Source organism: Lagopus leucura, unplaced genomic scaffold (assembly GCF_019238085.1).
Source record: "Lagopus leucura isolate 7727_CA_CO unplaced genomic scaffold, USGS_WTPT01 Super-Scaffold_100004, whole genome shotgun sequence".
NCBI lineage: Eukaryota > Metazoa > Chordata > Aves > Galliformes > Phasianidae > Lagopus > Lagopus leucura.
The window spans coordinates 48,863,804-48,882,441 of record NW_024962264.1 but is presented as its reverse complement, the minus strand read 5'-3'; the positions used below and the strand labels follow the sequence as shown (position 1 = coordinate 48,882,441).

The following is an 18,638-nucleotide window of genomic DNA, read 5'->3' as shown; positions in this document are numbered from 1 at the left end:
GCAGTATTGGTCACTTTGTAGTTTTTGTGGGAGTTGGTTGTTTTGTTCTTTTTATATTGCTTTTTATTATTTTTACTCTAGATTGCTATTTTATAAGATATGTAAATTAATTATAATTTTCTTTTGTATCACAAATACTTCTCAACAGTCAGTGTGTTAGAAGAAGGTAACATTGTTAGTTGGTAAGTATTTAGGTTAAAAGAAATGTGTACCTGTAAGCCTCTAGCACTTTACTATTTTTATTTCTCTAGGTCTTGAGGAACAAAAAGCTTGTTAGGTGTTTCAGCACCATATCCCAAGTTTAGCATTGCCTTAGTGGTAGTGATAGTGGCAAGTAATTGGCAGTCAAACTGCTTTTGATAGGTTTGACGACTGTCAGTACCCACAGTAGGAGAGTATTTGATGTTATATTGGTTTAGTATGGATTTTGCTGGTAGCTCACTGTGGGATAAATACTTCTGTTTTATTGCAAGGTAGAACACCTAATTATCAAGTGGAGCTGCTGAAGAGTAACTGTATCTTACAGACAACTCTGGCATTTTTAAAGAGGACAAACTGTAAAGTTGAGAAAGGCATTAATTTCAATCTGTTCGTATTATGTTCTTATATATGGTTATTTTACCAGCTCATTACCTTTTCAGCTATAAGTGCAGTTGATGTTGAAATTCTGATGTATTCCTTGACAACACTGATTCAATTTGAAGAACAATTTTTGACTAGTAAACTGTGTTTTTTCCAAGAGTATCCCTCAGATTTTCAGAATTAATGGAAGACTTTATATAATGGTGCAAGATGTATTTGTAAAACAGAAAATTAAGGTTGAAGAATGGCTCCCTCTCTTCTAAAAACTCATCTGAAGACGTTGCAGTGCCTTAGCTGACACTGTCAGAATAGTCAGCTTACCTATGCTAACTCTCCATTAAATTCTTTAAGAAATCTTCAGTAAAATTCCTTCAAATATGCAATAGGTTGCAATTCAATAAATTGTCACTTAATAGAACATTCTATTTTTATTTTGTGAAATCTTGTGCAGTCTTGTATTATGCATTCAGTGATGGTAGGCTTTTTATCTTCAAAGACTGTATTTATATTTCTGGATGTCCTTTAAACTGTATTCTAAGTGCTTTCCTATTTAAGGGGTGCATACCTTTTTAACTTTGAAATTGTCACAGAAACACAGTGATACAGAATTGTAAGGGTTGGAAGTGACCTCTGAAGATCAGGTTTCCCCAACCCCCATCTTAAAGCAGGTTCTCTGGAGTAGGTTGCACAGGAAGGTTCAAATGGGTTTTGAATTTCTCCAGAGAAGCAGACCTCACTTTTCTCTTGGGCAGCCTGTTTCAGAGTTCTGTCATCCCCTTAGAGTTTCAGAAAAGCTGTAATTTGTCCAAGTGTTTTGCATGACTACAGCTTTTGAAGCCTTTGGAAAGTATCTTGAAAATGTAAGCTGTTTCTCATTCTTACACATCTTCAATTTTATGCAGGGAAACAAAGGAGAGGATAGCTTTTCATTCTTTTTGTATTAAACATTAGTAACTAGCAGAGTGCTGTGGATAATTTCTCATTTTAAGTCCCATTTCTAGTAGTCTTTCTTTAAATGTTTCCTATGGCTTGCAATTGAAGACTTCAGCTCTGTAGGCTTTCTGCCTTCATCAGTAAAGCAGTTCTCAGCTTGGCAAAGAATTACACGAACAGCATTGGAAAGGAGAACATAAAATGAAAAATTAATTAGCTCTCTGAAACACTGGGCATTAGGAGGCCAGAACCTTGATTATGTGTTTCATCATTCTTTGTTCTATGATTACAGTGTTCTGGAAGGTGTTTGTTTTAAAAAACAATTTCTCCTTTTGAATATCAGTTCTAATTTGAGTTTAAACCTTTGAGAAGAAAAGTTCTGGAGCACACATTTTGCTAACTAATATCTGAGGTATGTATTTCTTCTGAAAGATCACATTAATAGCAATTACTAAAGAAAATTAAAAGAACTGTGACTAACCATGAAACAAAAATAGTTCAACTTTGCAACTGTAAGAAGTTTTGATTTTTAAACTTAAGTTGGAGTTAGATGGAGCAAAATGGACTTCCTGTTCGTGCTTCTGTATGTTTCATGGTGTTTTCAGAATAAATAGAAGATCATTGTGTTTTAATTCACTTGTGGTTTGGTGACTATGCTCAGTGTTTATTGACAGCTGCATTTTTGGCTGCAGGAGCTATTTGCACATAACCTTTTTAATATTATCATCAAATATGCACATCTTGCAGCCTATCAAACTGTTGGCTGTTTCACTTTCTAAGGACTCTTTCTTTCCTTGGAATTCTGAAATCCAACTTACTGTATAGATATTACTCATAAAAGAGAGAACAAAAGAAAGAGAAAGGGAGGAATTCTTTTCTCCTGTGCTGTGGTCAGAATGCCTTCTGCATCTTCATATCAGCTTCCTCTCAAAAACTGATTTCAAATCATGCTACACTGTCATGCAATCTTAATTAGAACAAAATAAAAATAATTATAAAGGAGAGAGACACGTAATCTCAAATCTTTCTTAGATTATTTTTTTTAATTTCTCATGTTTGTTTTCTGATATTCCTTCTGATTCTTCTGCCACCTCACTGTTGGCTCCCATTTTTTGAAGCTGTAAAAGGTGAATACTGATAATATTTTGGTATGATATGGGCTGTGAAGGCAAGATGAAGATGATAAAGTAATCTGTCTAGTATAGATTTGAGTTGGTCTGGGGAGAAATGGTGTCATTCATCGTTCTATAAATAAAAGCGCACACCATCCTTATGCTTACTGTAGGCTCATTTTCTGAGTCAACAGCACCTGCCAGCGTCACCTTAAAATGCTCCTCTAGAATAAATTAAATATTCACAGTACCTGCTAGGTAATGTGTGTGTATTCATGATGTACAGAAAGACAAGAATCGTGTCCAGAGAGGTTTACTATCCTTTGCTGTAAAGAATGCAGAGAGCAGCATGTCTGGATTACCAAATTAACGATGCGCTGATGTGTAGCACCTATGGAGTGAGGAGAGATGGCAGAAGCTGATGGGAAAGTAAAACTTTTCTTGGTGTCTTTGGTGATGGAACTTACATGCAAGCAATCCATACTTGTTATGAATAGACAACGTTGTTTGTGTAAATAAGCTATTAGCTTGCTGGTTGCCATTCCAGATAAAGTATTCTGCATTGATTATTCATCATATGCAGTGTAAGATGCATTGTTGGTGGATGTTATAAAATATATTCTGATGGCCTAAAAGCTGCGTTTGAATTTTAAATGATCACTTTGTCTTTGCCAAAAATGAAACCAAAGTTTAGATCTTTTTACATTTAGTGAGAGAAACAGTATTTTGGATGTTAATGTAATCACAAGCTTGTGCATTCAGACTGTCTAATTAAAACATTACAAAAGTAGAGGATCTAATGATGTTATCATAACTTGGCAAGCTTTTCACCGGGAACTGCAGCATTTTAAGCATGGAAGTAAAGCACATAAAAGTAATTAACTAAAATTAATCTATGCATTTATAATAAATGTGGGCAGATGAAGTGATAAGTAACAACTTTTCTTGGCAGATTTTTTCATTACCAAATAGAAATTAAAATTGCACTTCTGCGTAAGAAATGGACTGGAGAACAATTACACTTAAAACAGATAAAGAGATAATTTCTTTAGGTTTTCAGGCATTGTTGTCTGAAAATTCACAAGCTTGATAACTATGGGTGCTTTATAAACATTCTAAGCTAGGTAAGTACTTCTGGTACTTTCAGCTAATGGTGAAGATAGCTTAGCAGATGATTGCAAACCATCTGAAACTAATGAGCACTATATGTAGTTGTACAATATGTTAGTTTCTTATTTTCCTTTAGTTAGATTTGATGGAGGAGAAGAAACAACAACATCTGATAAGCCAATAAAGAAAGGTTTTTGTTAATTGTACTTTTTCCATCTTACAGCTTAGCCAACTGTGTTTGAGTTTTCTCTTCTTTAAGCATACTAGCTTGACTGGACCCCATACTGCTAGGAATGCCAACAGTTCTCATACTCCCATTGTTTGTTTAGTATCTTGTGTTCCTCCTGGCACTTAATTTATGTTGCTGTTGCATAGTATTCTCTCTGTGCAGAACAGCAAATGTTTTAGGAGCCCTATGAAATCAGGGGTGAGGCAGCTAAGATGATGGGTCTGTGCGCCTCTGGGATAGCTGAACAGTTAATTCAGTGAGTGCTTTAATGATTTAAAGGCTTAATGCTACCATTGTTGCTTTCCTTGTCAAGGTCATTTTAATTTCATACAGTTGGTAGGTTTGTGTTTGAACGCTGTGTTTGAGCAATCTGTCAGATACCATGATGATTTTTTTTTCCACTTTGTTTATAAATCCACACTCAGGTGATATGTAGCCAATCAAGGTGAGGCAGTTGTGCATGCCCAGAAGCAACAGGTAAGAAGCTTGTGAGTCTGTAGTACACCCAGACAAGCTGGATTTGTGCCTTTTGGTTTATCAGCCCTCAGATAGTTCTTGGGCCTGTCTGTTAATTTCAGTCAAACTCTGACAGAATGTATCTTTTTGTATGCTTGAATTTCTAGAAGGTATGGAAAATATATGGGTACGTATGGAAGTCCAATAAGAAATACTGCTTGACTTGCCAGCTGGTGAGCCTGTCTGCTTCTGGGCCTGAATACGGCCAAGGATTTTCTTGTACTACCTGTCTGCCACAAGGTGGGGAGGGAAGTGTGGCTGTGTGTAAGCAGACTGTGAGATGAAGCATCCAGAGGAGCTGGAGTTAATATTAGAAGAGCCTGTAAAATAAGTATAAGTGGAGAGCCTGAGATTATTTTTGCACAAAACTGCAGACAGAAAAATTAAAGTGCAAGAAATGAGTCTCGTCTAGTTCTACAGCTCTATTTATTTACTGGCGGTGGTTTACATACTGACACTGATTCAAATAAAATTATATTTGAAAGATACTACTCAGTGTTTTCTCTTTGCTTACTGTATCTATTTGTATTGTAAGTTTTACTTTCTGATTACAAAAACATAAAGTAGGATTTTTTCAGATCGGAATAAAATAATTACTTCTATTGATGTTAAATTCTGCTGCTGTTCTTCACTTATATCTTAATGTGATTTTATCTTGGATACTGATTATAAACATATAATATGGAATATGTGGTGATTTGATACAAGATTTAATCTGAAATTAATTAGCACCCAATTACAGATTTAAAGATGTTTTCCCTTCTGTGCCTTAGATTCGTATTGTTTGTGGAACAACATTTCCAGGAAGTTTTGCAGAACTCGTGGCTTGGCTTTTTTTCTTCCTGTACATCCAGTTGCCTCAGTTGGCAGTCTGCACTCGTAAGGATAACCAAGTCAGGCAGTAGATATGTTTTCTATCTAGCCAATCTTGAGCTCACCAGGGAGGTTTATTTCTATCCAACTGTTACTTTTAAGGTTCTTACGGTATAAAGGCCCTTAACCTATGGAAGTGCAGAAATTGAATTGGGGTGCTTATTTGATTATATAATACTAAATGCAAGCTGTTAATAGTGCAAGTCTCCCACTGCCACAGAAACTAGTCCTGTAAAGTCAGAGGGCCCCCTCTTATCTCCAGGGCCCTTATCCCATGGGACTTTTTCCAGCAGATCCCTGAGAAGACTGTATCTGCTGTACAGAAGCTTGCTTGTATGCCTTGAGCACTGTGTGCAGTTTTGGGTGCCACAGCATAAGAAGGACGTAAGGCTATAAACATTCAGAGGAGAGCAGCAAAGATGGTAAAGGATCTAGAGGGCAGTGTGTACGAGAAATGACTGAGGTCCTTTGATTCAGCCCAGAGGATTGGAGGCTGCGGGAAGACCTCATGGTGGCCTATAGCTCCTCATGGGGGAAGCAAAGGGACAGCACTGATTTCTGTTACCTGCTGACAGTGACAGAATCCAAGGGAATGGCATGGAGTCGTGTCAGGGGAAGGTCGGGTTGGGTGTTGGGGAGAGGTTCTTCACCAGAGGGTAGTGGGCATGGAACAGGCTACCCAGGGCAGTGGTGACAATACTGAGGTCCTGGAGTTCAAGAAGCATTTGGATTAAAACTCTCAGACATAGTTTGAATTTTGAGTGGTCTTTTGTGGAGTTAGAAGTTGGACTCAGTGATCTCTGGTCCCTTCCAACGTGGGGTAGTCTATGTTTCTGCAATGTGTCTACTGATCAGTGTTTGTGCCGTAACTCATCCATAGCAGTGACATGTCTAGGGGAGGTGATTTGTTTTTACTATCTCTGGGTTAATTTTACTTTATTTTCATTAGAGTCAGCCATACTAATATTCCCGGAGTGTATGAAGTAAGAATCTTCTGCTTGTCTTAATGTATGTGTGACTATTTGAGCCTTTTGGTACAGAAGACTGTTTTTGTCAGCCTGGGGATTGATGTCATAGTATTGTCTATTTCATATTGTAACTGAATTTTACCTGGAAAAACACACCATACGTGGAGCACCAAGTTTTTGAGAGTGAATAAGCTTACTGCAGTTTTTCGTCAGAGATAGTTCTGTGTTAGCTTGTAAATGATGCTGTTCCTGATGATGCCTGAATATCACCTGGATAGGGAGAAACAGATGTGAAATGTTCCAGGGTTAAAGAATGTAAATGTCTTGGTCACAACTGTTCTGTGTCAGCCACTATGTTGTTCAAGCCAAAACAAATCTAGGATCTGGTAGTGTGATCTTCCATACTGTGGAAATGATGGAAATCTGTGAATTTTTTTCTTTCCTTCTTATTTTGAGTAAAATAAACTCTAAAATAAGCTCTTACTCTGTAAAGCAAGAGTAAAGCTGTGTGCTCTGAAGGCAGAGTATTCTGAGCAAATGGCTTGCACCTCTCAAGAGGGGTGTGCAGTGCTAAGTAGCAAGAAGTTGCAATGCAGCGCCCAGAATTTGGCAGCAGCTCATTTCTGCTTTGGCAGTGCACTCTGTAGTGGTTTGTGTTGGTTTTTTTCTTTTTTTTCTTTTTTTCCTGGGTGAATTACACTGTTGACTTCTTACATAAACATGAATCAAAAGTGTTTGTACTTACAAAAAAAGTGGGTATTGGAAGTGATCACTGTTTTATAAAATGACAGAGCATGAGCACAGCTATCCTTCTGAAGTCTTCATTAAGCAGTTTCTATAACTTTTGGACTAGAATACAGGAACTGGGAAGAAAAAATAGCGAACGTTTAATACTTCAGCATAATCATACAAGCAGGATTGCAGCATCAGGGCTTGTCTGTAGTAGATTTTTTTGACAATTATTTTAATATCCTGAAATAATTAAAAGCTTAAAATCTCTTTTCAAAGGGCGTTAAATTTTGAATGCCTTTTTATGCTCTAAGTATGTATTTAATTAATTCATGAACATCTTATGGTCAGTGAACTGTTCTGGTGCTTCAGAATAAATATCTAGGCTCTCTATAAATATTGGCAGTAAGATATTACCTCGTTATATCTTAATGAGTCTAGTTATGTCTCAGATACATCTTTTGATATGTAATGCTTTTGCAAAGAAGTGGGTTTTTTTTCAGGAGGGAGAAACAGCTCTTGCAGACAAAACAAAGGCTTCAGTTATTTTGACATTTTCATTCTAAATTAGCACTTAAAAATATAATTAATATAGGGACTAGCTTAGCCTTTAAATCCCTAGCTCTTCAATTGGAAAATGGGTAATTTTAAATTTATTTGACAGAATAAGTACCTTGAAAATGTTATGTCTGAACTGCAATGATGGATGGCAATAGTTTTTTGAAGCCAAAATGTAGGGGTGACAGTAAAAATGTTGCCATGAAAAGTGATGTTGAGATTCAAATTTTAAACATTCCTCAAAAATGTATCTGAGAAACATTTGCTTTCTTGAAAATTTAACTGACTTTCCAGTGGAATAAAAAGTCACAATGAACAAAAACATATAGAACTAATGTGTTAAATAATGATTTTTCTATTTAGCCCACTAATGTACTTAGATATATCTCAATATTTGGAGCATATCTACCCTGAAATTATGCACAAAAAGTATTTTAAGAGTAATGGTATTACTTAAATTTTAACTTTTTGTTGGATTGTAATCTTCCTTTAACATCTGTATGAACAAACAGTTCATGTGTAATATCTGGAAATGTCTGTAAAAGTTTTTGATTGAAAAGTTAATTTTGTTGTCTTTTACTACAAGTTTAACACGCAATATGCATTCAAATGTTCATTTAATCACAAGGTATAATCTGGAAAACTCCTGTTAACTGTCTGCAAGGATTAATTTCTTACTCTGTGGAGCTGCTCATATGAGAGAAGTCGTATATTTAAATGTTCATCTGCTCCACTCTTAAGAATATCAATCGTATCAGTCAAATCCAAGTTCTCAAAGCTGTCTTCCAGTAATTTTCCACAATCTCCGTAATGCCAACAGAATCCTGCAGAATCATGTTCACAAAGAGGGCCATGTACTTGTATTCAAAAAATTATGACTTGCCCTGAGATAGAATATGGTTATTCATCTGCAACTAAGGTCAGAAAAGACCTTTGTGTGTGAGCAGTTTGGGATTCTCTTTGAAGTCTTTTGCCTTAGTAAATTTAAAAAAAAAAAAAAAAAAAAAAAAGGAATCCTTACAAAGTGTGTTTATACTGTGTTTAATTAAGATGCTGCCACCCAGTTTACATGTTAGCAGGTTTCTAAGAAATGTGTTAGTGTATCAGAAAGACTTACAGTAGAATGTAGTCATGGGTGTGAGCATTTGGATTTGTCAGTGCCCACCCGAAGAAGAGATATCAAAGATGAGCTTTGAGTGGTCCAAGTAAGAGGCTGTCCTTCCAGTTCATCACCTGAGATCTCCACAAAGGTCAGTAATTCCCAACAGGGGACCTTATAAAATCCATCGTGTTGCTTATAGGAAGGAAGCTTGTGGAGAACAAGAAGGGGACATCAATTATTTCATGCAGCCTTACCAGTTTAAACTGAATTAAGTGCTGCTTGCTTCATTTTGTCATTTTTTTTTTATAACAGCTCATATCTAATTTATATGAAAGAAATATATACAAATGTATTTTATGGTGAGAGCATATAAAGAAGCAAGTTTGTATCATCTAGAAAAATGAAAGAAAATAGAAAACAGTTCATTCTTTTAAAACCACAGCAGTTTCTTTTCTAGTCTCTGTTTGAGGCCATAGCTTCGCAGCTGGAAAAAAGCAATAATTGGACTGTGTTTCCCAGAAAGTCATAAGAAAGTGCTGAAAAAGTGACAGAGTTGGCAAATCTGCCATTGTCTTAGCTTACTTTTACTGGAACAGTTTGAATTTCAGATGAGTCTGTTAAACAAGAAAAAATTCAGGTCAGTCCTTATGTATAATGCATTTACCATACCAGTGGAAGGAAAAGTATTTAAAACTTTTTATAGTTAAATGGATAATTAAAATACTACTACTATAGCAAACATTACCAAATACACTGGTAGCTTCTCTTGTTTACCCACCTTTGAGAAACAGTAAACAGCAGCACAAAATGTAAAGACAGGATAAATTAAAAGATGCCATTTATTATTTCTTGAATTGTACTGTAGCTTGTGGTTGCACAAAGGATGATGTTTGAACAGTGCAGCTAACGCTTCTGAAATTTACATAGCTGTACAAGCTGGATAGGGACTAGACCTCATTTATTTTTAGTTTAACATCCATGTAATTTTTATGCTGATCCCAGCAAAGATGGTAACAGCCTTGTATATTTATCTACTTGATTGTCTCATCTCTCAAGTTGCTCTCAACTATTTTCTGGATATGGTGCAACTGACATGGTACATCAGTTTTGGTAGACCAGGATGTTAGCAAGGTACAAGTTCTGAAATGCAGCATCTCTTGTAGAAAATAGCTGGAATATTGTTTCTATAGAAATGTGCTTTGATGGCTTTTGTGAGAAGCAGTTTCATAAATAACTAAGTTCTGAGCAATGGTAGGTGAGTTTTCCAGCTTAAAACTGGCCTCTTTAGCATTGCAGTTCCTAAGAAAATTGCGTAATATTCTGCTGACATTAAATCAGTGTTGGCTTTTGGGGTGATAAAATTATGTACTCTGGAAATTTTCATATGTACTCTGCATACAGCCTGTTATAAAGAGCACTGCAAGTATCCCAATTGTCAGGTCAGAGAAGCATACTTTGTAGTTCGCTTTGTTCATCTGAGAGATAGTTAACCTCCACTCTTCATGGCAAATGTAGGTAAGGAAAGAAACAATTCCTATAAATTGATTGAATTTGTATCCTTGAGAGCTGAACAGACCAGATGAACTGTGAAGACTGAAAATGTAAGTCTATTTATCAAGGACTGATAATATCCAGCGTCTCTTTGTTATTCTAAAGTTGTTGTATTTGCATGTGATTGGAATTAGTTTCAGCAGCTTAGATCTAACTAGCTCCATCTGTCACTGAGGAAACAGGCCATTTTCAGAGGAAATATAAATCGGTCATTGTATGTTTTGTCTTTGACTTCTTCCTCTTTCGAATAAAGACATTTTGGGATGGTTTAATGTATTGCGTACACTGCTCATCTACTGGTGGTTCTGTCTCAGAAGTACAAGAATTTCTCTCCTCTGTCACAGTACCTTTAAGCTGATGTAAAACAGCTGATTCCATATGATGAGAGAGAAGCAAAGGTCTCCTGTTGTCCGTTGTTCAGAGGGTGTCTCTGATGTCCTGGGCAGTGACTGGTTAGCCTTGTTAGCCTTTGTTGCTTTTGCTTTTCGTGATATGTAGTGAATGGAAACCATTAGCTCATTTCAGATGTAGAATGTTATAAATTTTTGTTTACTGCAGACCTAGATTTGAAACAAGGCACAGCAGGATGAAAGGCTCTATTACCCTGTACCAGTTCCTCAAGCCTTGCAGGCTCTTCCCGTACTGCTTTTTGTTGTTTTATTTTTTAGTTTAAGTTACCACATGTCCTGCAAAGGGAAAAATATTATTTCAGTTCAGTTTTTCCTCAGTACGATCGGTTATGTTTGGATGGGTTTTAGTCCTTTCTGTAAATTTGTTCTTCAGCAGTGCAGCAAGAATTTTGTTTGCTTTGTGCAGTTTTTGTTTCCCCCTCTGTAGCAGCAAGAGTTAACGGAATGAGAAGAGATTCTGAGATGCGGTACAGGAATTACTTCTCTGTCATTTGTGGTTTAAGAAAAGGGGGTGGTATTCATCTCTCCGAAGGGCTTTAATGAATACTGTTTGGTGCTTCTGAAAGCTAATGGTCAGAGAGCAACAGACGCAGCCTTGGAGCTTTTAGGGCAGACTGACAGGCGTTTTTCCTGATGGAGGTGATTGTTTTACCTTCTCTTTTTACCTCGGGATTTTTCATCTCCCGTTGCCTTTTGTTTATATTCAAATGACGTGCCGTTAAAGAAGCGCTTTTGTGTGAACGCGGTCCTTTCCCCCCTCCTTCCCCTGTACAACCGCTGCTGCCACAGCCGGGCAGAGCATGTGTTCCTCTTGTCTTGGTTGGGTGCACAAATCTTCTTTTATGCGTGCTGCTTCTTACCCTGTTGCCTAGACGATCGCTGGCTTTCACTGAGGATGTCTGGTTCTCGTAAAGACTTTGACGTGAAGCAGATTTTAAAAATCAGATGGAGGTGGTTTGGTCATCAGGCGTCAGCCCCTAATTCTGCAGTCGAGAGCCACCAGGGAGACTTCTGGAGCAGAGGGCAAAATGTAACGACTGGTGGCACAAAGTTTTTAGATTCAAGTGACCTGGCTTTAACAGCAGTTGGTTACAGGACGTCCAGCCAACAGGATTTCCAGAACTTGCCTCCTTGGCCAATGGCATCCACCTCAGAAATCCCCGCATTTGAATTCTCTGCAGAAGATTGTGGAGGTGCACGTTGGCTTGGCAGACAAGAGACAGATGATAGAGCAAGCGAAGAAGAAAATGAATCGGACAGCAGTTCGTGCAGGTTGTTACTTTACTATTGTGGGAAATGTGTTTTTGTTTCATGTATACAGATAGCATGCATGTAAAAGCTAACCTTTATCCTAGATTGAAATGCTTCAGAAACCTAGCAGTCACTGTGTATCAGCAACAGAAAATGTTTTATAACCAGGCTTTGTTGTATTTGCTATGACCTTTTTAAAAGGCAATGCTATTTACTCAGTGTGAGTAAATAAAGCTTGACCAAGTGCATGCATTTGTGTTTTCAGTGTTACACCCAACACATGCTGATATGAATAAGGTAGTGACCACTATAAGATGATGTTACTGGATGCTTTTAAAATTATTTTGAAGTGATGCTAATTGTCTGAGTATGGTGAGAATCAGTCTCCTGCCAGTTTGGAGGGATCTGGGGACATTTAAGCTGCTTTTGACTCTTATCTGTTGTTTCCATGTATTTGTATGGATAAGGGAGATGGCACTTAAAAAAAAATAATAATAAAAATAGACTGTAAGATAAAAACATCCTTTTTGCTTGTGCATATACAACTTGAAGAAAAAAATAGTCTATTGTATGTTAGTCAGGTTATGCTGTAAGCGAATACCAAATGGCTGCTTTAAAATGATTGCAGTTGTCTGTGGGAGTGTCTTAAACTGTACCCAGTTTAAAAGAGGGAAAAAAAAAAACAGTTTTCTGTATCTATAAAAATATTTCAGTGTTCTTTTCTCATGTATGTAGTTCATCTGAAGATGAAACTGTAAAAAAATTGTTCTTAAGTGAAAGGTGTTTTACAGTTGGTGGAAAACTAGACAAGTTAATATCTTTCTTGTTAAACATTAGTTTATTTCTTTTATCTGTTAGTGGATTCTTCACTGAAAGTATTTTTTCTCTTTTGTGCTGTCTGTAGCACAGTAATGGTTAGCTTGCCATTTCATGGGAAATTTAGAGTATTTACTTGCTGGATTTTTCGGATAATTTGCAATCATAAGGCTTTTTGAAAGTATGTTGGTTTAAAAGGGTACGCTGCTTCATAAAGCATATTAGGGGCAGATCATTGTAGTTAGAGCAGTTTTACTGTTTTGCATTCTCCAGGAGAAGAATTCATTTAGTGCAAGGGTAAAACAGTCTAGAATATAAATGCCAACTGTTTGTGGTTTATATAACCTTTAAAGACCGGTGGAAAGGAGGGGGAAGTAAAAATGCTTGGGAGTGTATTTGTTCTTGTCACTGACCTACAAAAGTACTGGTATAGTGAAAGGAAGTTCTGCATACTGATTCTTTGTAACAGGCAGTCTTATCGTGCTGCAACAACCGGGTAGCTATAAATAACACACCTCTGAAGAGTTCTTATTTTAAGTGATATTCAGGTATGATTTTTTTTAATAGCAACATCGCTAGGTAGTATATATAATATAGATGTAGCATCACTGTATCACATGTCTGTGATGTAAATTTTTGGTACAGCATTACCCCAAATAAGATATTCTCACCGTAGCAAGGTAGTCAATATAGAAAAAAAACATGCTGTTCAAATAGATTAATATCTAGTTTGAGATTATTGCAGATTTGTTTTTCATGATAGGAGAAGAATTTACACATGACAAAACTAATTTGTTACTTTGTAGAGCTGATGAGCTGCAGATACATGTTGAGGGAGTGGGAGAGATCAATATATTACTGTTTTATTTTTTCTTTGCAGATGGACTAGTAGACTTTAATGTATGTAGGATTTGAACTTAGTAAATTTGAAGTATCTTTTAATTATTCATTTAGTCACAAATAGCATCTGGAGTTGCCTGTAGTTCCTTTGTTGTTTTGCAATTCTTGCTGGTGTTTTAATTACACATTTTAAATATTTAAGGTAATTTTTCAGTTCATTGTTGGCATACAATTTAATAAGGTAATGGTAATATTTTAAGGTAATGGTGATTAATGGCAGTATAAGGACTTGCTTATATCATTATCTATAGTTTTGTTTTTAAGAGTAGATTGTACTTAAACTGTACCTTGTATTTTACTAAGAATGTTTAACTTACATAAGTCCACCCAACGACTGGATTATCTTTCTAACATTAAGAACTTGAGAAAGTGGTTGTCTTTTTGTTATCAGAAACACAACTTCTTATCTACTGACCTCATTTTTGTAGTTTTCTGAGGGCTTTTTCCCATGTGAAAACCCTGTTTCCTCCATTAGAAACAAATTGTGTGTATGAAAAAATCCTTTTTAAAAAACAAACAACTTTGTGAAGAAGCTTTGGGAGTTAGCTTGCTTCTTCAGTCCTCTCCAACTTCTTGCGCAAGCCCTAAAAGTATGAAGTGACAGAACTGAAGTCACTGGTTTGTGTATTTTTCTTCTTTGCTATGTCACATGGCACAGGTTGAAAAGCATTTTGATCGGGTCTCGGTCATTCTAAGAGCTTTGGATCATCATGGGATTTATTTCGAGAAGACAGTGTAGGATTCTTTTCTTACAGGTTACAGAGGTTGGTGGCATAAAGGATAAGCAAATCCCACGTTTGGTTCTGAATTTCTGACAAAGGCTGCCACAGCTGTTTGAGGCGGAAATATCATTCAGTTCAAGGGATCAGAGCTGGTTGGCTATATATCACTCTCTTGTGTTGAGATCATCATTGTCTCAAACGCTAGTTTAATGATCAGGTATGCATTCTTTTACTTCACTGTTTTTCACATCCCATATTTCCTCTGTTGTAGCTGTTGGTTAACCTTCCTGAGGTGTTGATCATTCTTTCGGATTTGTAACTTCTTGAAGTTTTCCAGTGGGTGTACAGATCCTTGTATTGCAAATTAAAGCCTATGAACAGTAGCTCTGTTTTTCCTTACTTTTTGTGGGTGCCTTGAAAGCAGTCCTCAGGCCTTGGAGGCACCGCAGGTAACACTGATAATACCTCAAGTGCACCTACTATGCAATGTGTCATGTGGTTCATTTCACCATGGCATGCATTAAAGTGTTGGAATTGTGTTACTGTAGATATATAAGCATGGAAACAGGTTCAGATACAAACACATTCACATTTGAGCACTAAATACAAGCACTATGTCAGAAATTGTCATTTGAGGTCTAACACTGAACAGTTCAGTAAGATGCCTGCGATCTCTAAGACAAGGTCTAGATGCAGAGGGTGATACAGATACACCCAGACTAGTCTGCGTTTGGATTCTACGTAAACAGTGCTGGAGTTAGTACATTAGAAGTTCTGCCTCAAGCCTCTCCAATGCTAGAGTTCTTGGTTGCAGCTGAGATTCCTGTCTTAATAACTTTGAAGAAGAAAATATATATCGACATCTGAAATGATGGAAACTGGCATAGTATTACTTTGGTAGGTTACGTTCTGGTCTCCATATGCAGTGTCACTTTAAAATCATTTTAAAGCAATCTAAAAGCAATGTTGAAGTTATAAAATTCAGTTTTATTTGAAGTTACAAAAGAAAAGTCTTAGTATGTATCCTAATTTGTCTTAGAGATGCTCTCTGCGTTTTCTAATGACTTAAGGAATTGACTAATATTAATATTTTTTCCTATTATTCTCTTTGAAATCTCATTATATTTACTTTGTTTTAACTATCTGTTCACTTTGAGATATCCATATTGGCTTGTTGATTTTCTGTTTACTTAAATGTAATGGTTTAAAAGGTAATATTGCACATTTTTCAGAAAAATATTTTAAAATTCCTTTTTCTTTCTGTTACCTCTGTTCCAAAATGACAAATATGGAGGATCTAACCTAAAAGACATATTTTGAAAAATAATTCAGAACACAGACCATGAAATAACATGCTTGAAAAAAAGATTTTTGCAAACTTTGTTACAGTCAAGTATCTTAATTATTTTTATAGGTTATAACAAAGGTGTGTGATTGCTATGAAATAGCTATTGTAACTCCTGCTTTGAAGTGAATTTTGATACTTAAAACTAATTAAAAGATAGATGCAAATCCTTGTACTAGAAGCAGATTGCTTCTCCCCCATAAAAAAAAAAAAAAAGCAACCAAAACAACACAACTCTTGTAGAAAGATTTACTAAATGTGGGAGGAAAGAAGGCTGGTATGTGTTCTAATTTTTGTTTTATTTTGCTTTTGCATTGAAAACTCTGTTGTGGCTTTGTTTAAGCTATGAGCATGAAACCTCAAACAATAGCAGAAGGGGAGATGCGAATTTAGCTTTTTGGTTGTCACCATCTATGTTGTTACTTTTGAAACCAACAAAGTTAATTGCTTCACTGCTCTGTAATGAGCTGTTTTAATGGACAAAGCATCTCATTCCAAATATCCTACTGCAATAAATAAAATCCTTTTAAAAAGAATGAAGAAGCTACGCTAGAAAAACATAGTTTTATTCTAAGATATATCCATACATAAATATTAAACAGAGAAGTCAAAGAAAGCTCGCATCTTTGGTACATTAATTTTGATGTCTGTCACTAGGATAATGAAATGTGTAGCTCTTAGGAAAGAGCTTGCCTTTAGAGTAACTTACATTTTTATGATAATTATAATTAAATAATTAATAAAATTATTAATTGGCCAGTGCTAGATAGGATCTTTTTGACATAAAGAAAAGAGACCAAAAAAGTGGAATTGAAGTTGAAGGCTGCCAAAAGAAAACCTTACAGATTAACATTCTAAGATACTCATAACAAAAATATTTCTACTGAATTTGGTAAAAATGCTATCTTAAAGGAATACATAGAAAGGGTTTTTTGGTGTGTGTAGCTATTTTATGTGCTGGCAGCCTCAGTCTTTCCTATAATTATCCTGTCAGTAAGTGTGAGGCGTGCAGAAGTCCCTCTAGCCTTCAGGAAGGAAAGTTTGGGCTATACTTAGAAATAAATCTGAATGAATCATATTCAAAGGGAGCAGAACTACCTGTGATGCTTGGAGGTGCAGGATCACATGGCTGGATGCTTGCCCCGATTATGCAGATCACAAATCAGCATTCAATATGGAGTTTCCTTGCTGGGAGGAAACGACATCCACCAAGAATCCTGAGTGATTTTGGTACTGCTCCTGGGATGAGGAAAGCAGGTTCTTCCCTTCCTCTGTTCTTGCCTTGCTTGTGCATTCTCCCATTCTGTCATTGCTGAGGCTGAACTGAATAGGGAAACAAATTTGTAAGGGTGTTTGAGGAAAGGGTTAGGAAGGATTTAAATTTTTCATAGTCAGTCACTGTGTAATAGGCATAAATAGACCTTGAAGCTATAGCTTCCCTTTTGCGTAAGCACTTCAGCTACCTCTTTCATGTTCTCTTTATGGATCACTGAAGCTTAATGTTTCTTTCCCTTTCCTTTTTATTTCCCTGAGGAAAATGGTTTTTAAGGTACTGGCTACAAGAGAGGAATGGGTATGGTGTTGAATTTGTTCAAGTAGGGAGACTGAACTGAGTGTGACTGAACTTTGTCGTGTCCTAATTGCTTTGTTTTGGGTCTGGAAAACAGGCTCTGCTGCCAGTTTCTTTTCCATGCTGAATGAATGTGGTGACTGCTGGTGAGTGTTGCACAGAGTGCACGTGTGTGTTCTGAGGACTGGTGGTGGCTCTGGTCAGGGTTTCCTCCAGGCAAGTGTTGCCTGATGAAAATTTTTCCTTCTCCATCCTAGTTTGTTGCCTCTCTGGGTGTATCTGCACAACTCTTTGTGAGGTTGTAATGTAGATCAGATCCCCGATACCATGCAAAATTTAGTTTTCTTTTGGATAACTGTTAATTGTGTAAGCTGAGGAATCTGGTTTAAAATGAAGTTCAACAAAAAAAAAAAGCTGCTTTCTCTGTGTACATGCTCCTTCACCTGTGAGAATGCTACCCAGTTCTGACAACATAATGGTTTTTATGGTTACATGGTGAGTCAGATAAGGGAACTGATGTGGCACAGAGTAGTTTCTTCCAACCCTCATCTGTTTTTCAGATATGAGTTCCTTGATTCTGTTTCCCACGTGGCCACAAAGAACACTTGTTCCAGCGTGTCAGAGGTCCAGCAGTGGAGCAGAACGAGTGACTCACAAGGGATGAGAAGAACTTGTTACAGCTTAAATAGATGCCTAGCCACTACTTGAGAGCACACTTAAGATATTTAAGTCCTTAGAGGGAAGTAGGTGGGCAGGTGTCTCATTTCTGATCCATTGCTAGATTTGGGTTTCAATTAAGTGTCAGAATACTTGGCCTACTTAGCCATGTGAGTACATGCCCAGGCGTGGGCACAGACACACAGGAAAAAGCTTTAGGAACATTTTTCTCCTGAAAATTTAGATGAGCAGGATGAGATCGTGTCAATCCATACGTTTCCAAATACTACAGTAGATCTAGAGTATTCTTTTAAGTTAACTGCATAGTGAAAAGTGAGAGAATTGTAATCAAGAAAAAGTGTGCTTTCCTCAGTATCTTTAATTATGATCCAGCTCCTTTATATCCTAGGTCTATGCATTCTTTTTACCTTACTGTTTTCTTGACAACAGCTATGTGTATTTACAAGGACAGTTGTTCTCTCCATCCATTCTTGCTTTTCCCCCATATGGGCTTCTAATCTGTTAGATCTCATTTCAAATACTTTAAACTTCATGAAGTAAGATGATGGTGGTATAGTGGTGTGTTTCTTGATTTATATTTTTCCCTTTCATCCATAAAGCTTTTGTAGTTCCTTATATGCCAAGTTTTGTTGTAGCCATCTTCAGCTAAGTGTGTATTGGAATGGCAAAAAGTGCGATTCCTT

General features: G+C 36.7%; 1 protein-coding gene across 5 annotated transcripts in view; it reads left to right on the top strand.

Annotated features, from left to right (window-relative positions):
- KLHL5 (kelch like family member 5) overlaps positions 1 to 18,638 on the top strand; it is a 49,181-nt gene that overhangs the window by 3,449 nt on the left and 27,094 nt on the right. For 2 of the 5 annotated variants that reach the window (XM_042871096.1, XM_042871095.1), the window contains exon 1: positions 11,554 to 11,945. The exons of 2 other annotated variants lie outside the window; for them this stretch is intronic. In XM_042871096.1, coding sequence (XP_042727030.1) covers positions 11,569 to 11,945 — 377 coding nt within the window. In that variant the 5' untranslated portion in view covers positions 11,554 to 11,568. Of the gene's footprint in view, positions 1 to 11,553; positions 11,946 to 14,395; positions 14,580 to 18,638 lie in introns of those variants that run through there. One more of the 5 variants, XM_042871091.1, reaches the window with a different exon arrangement.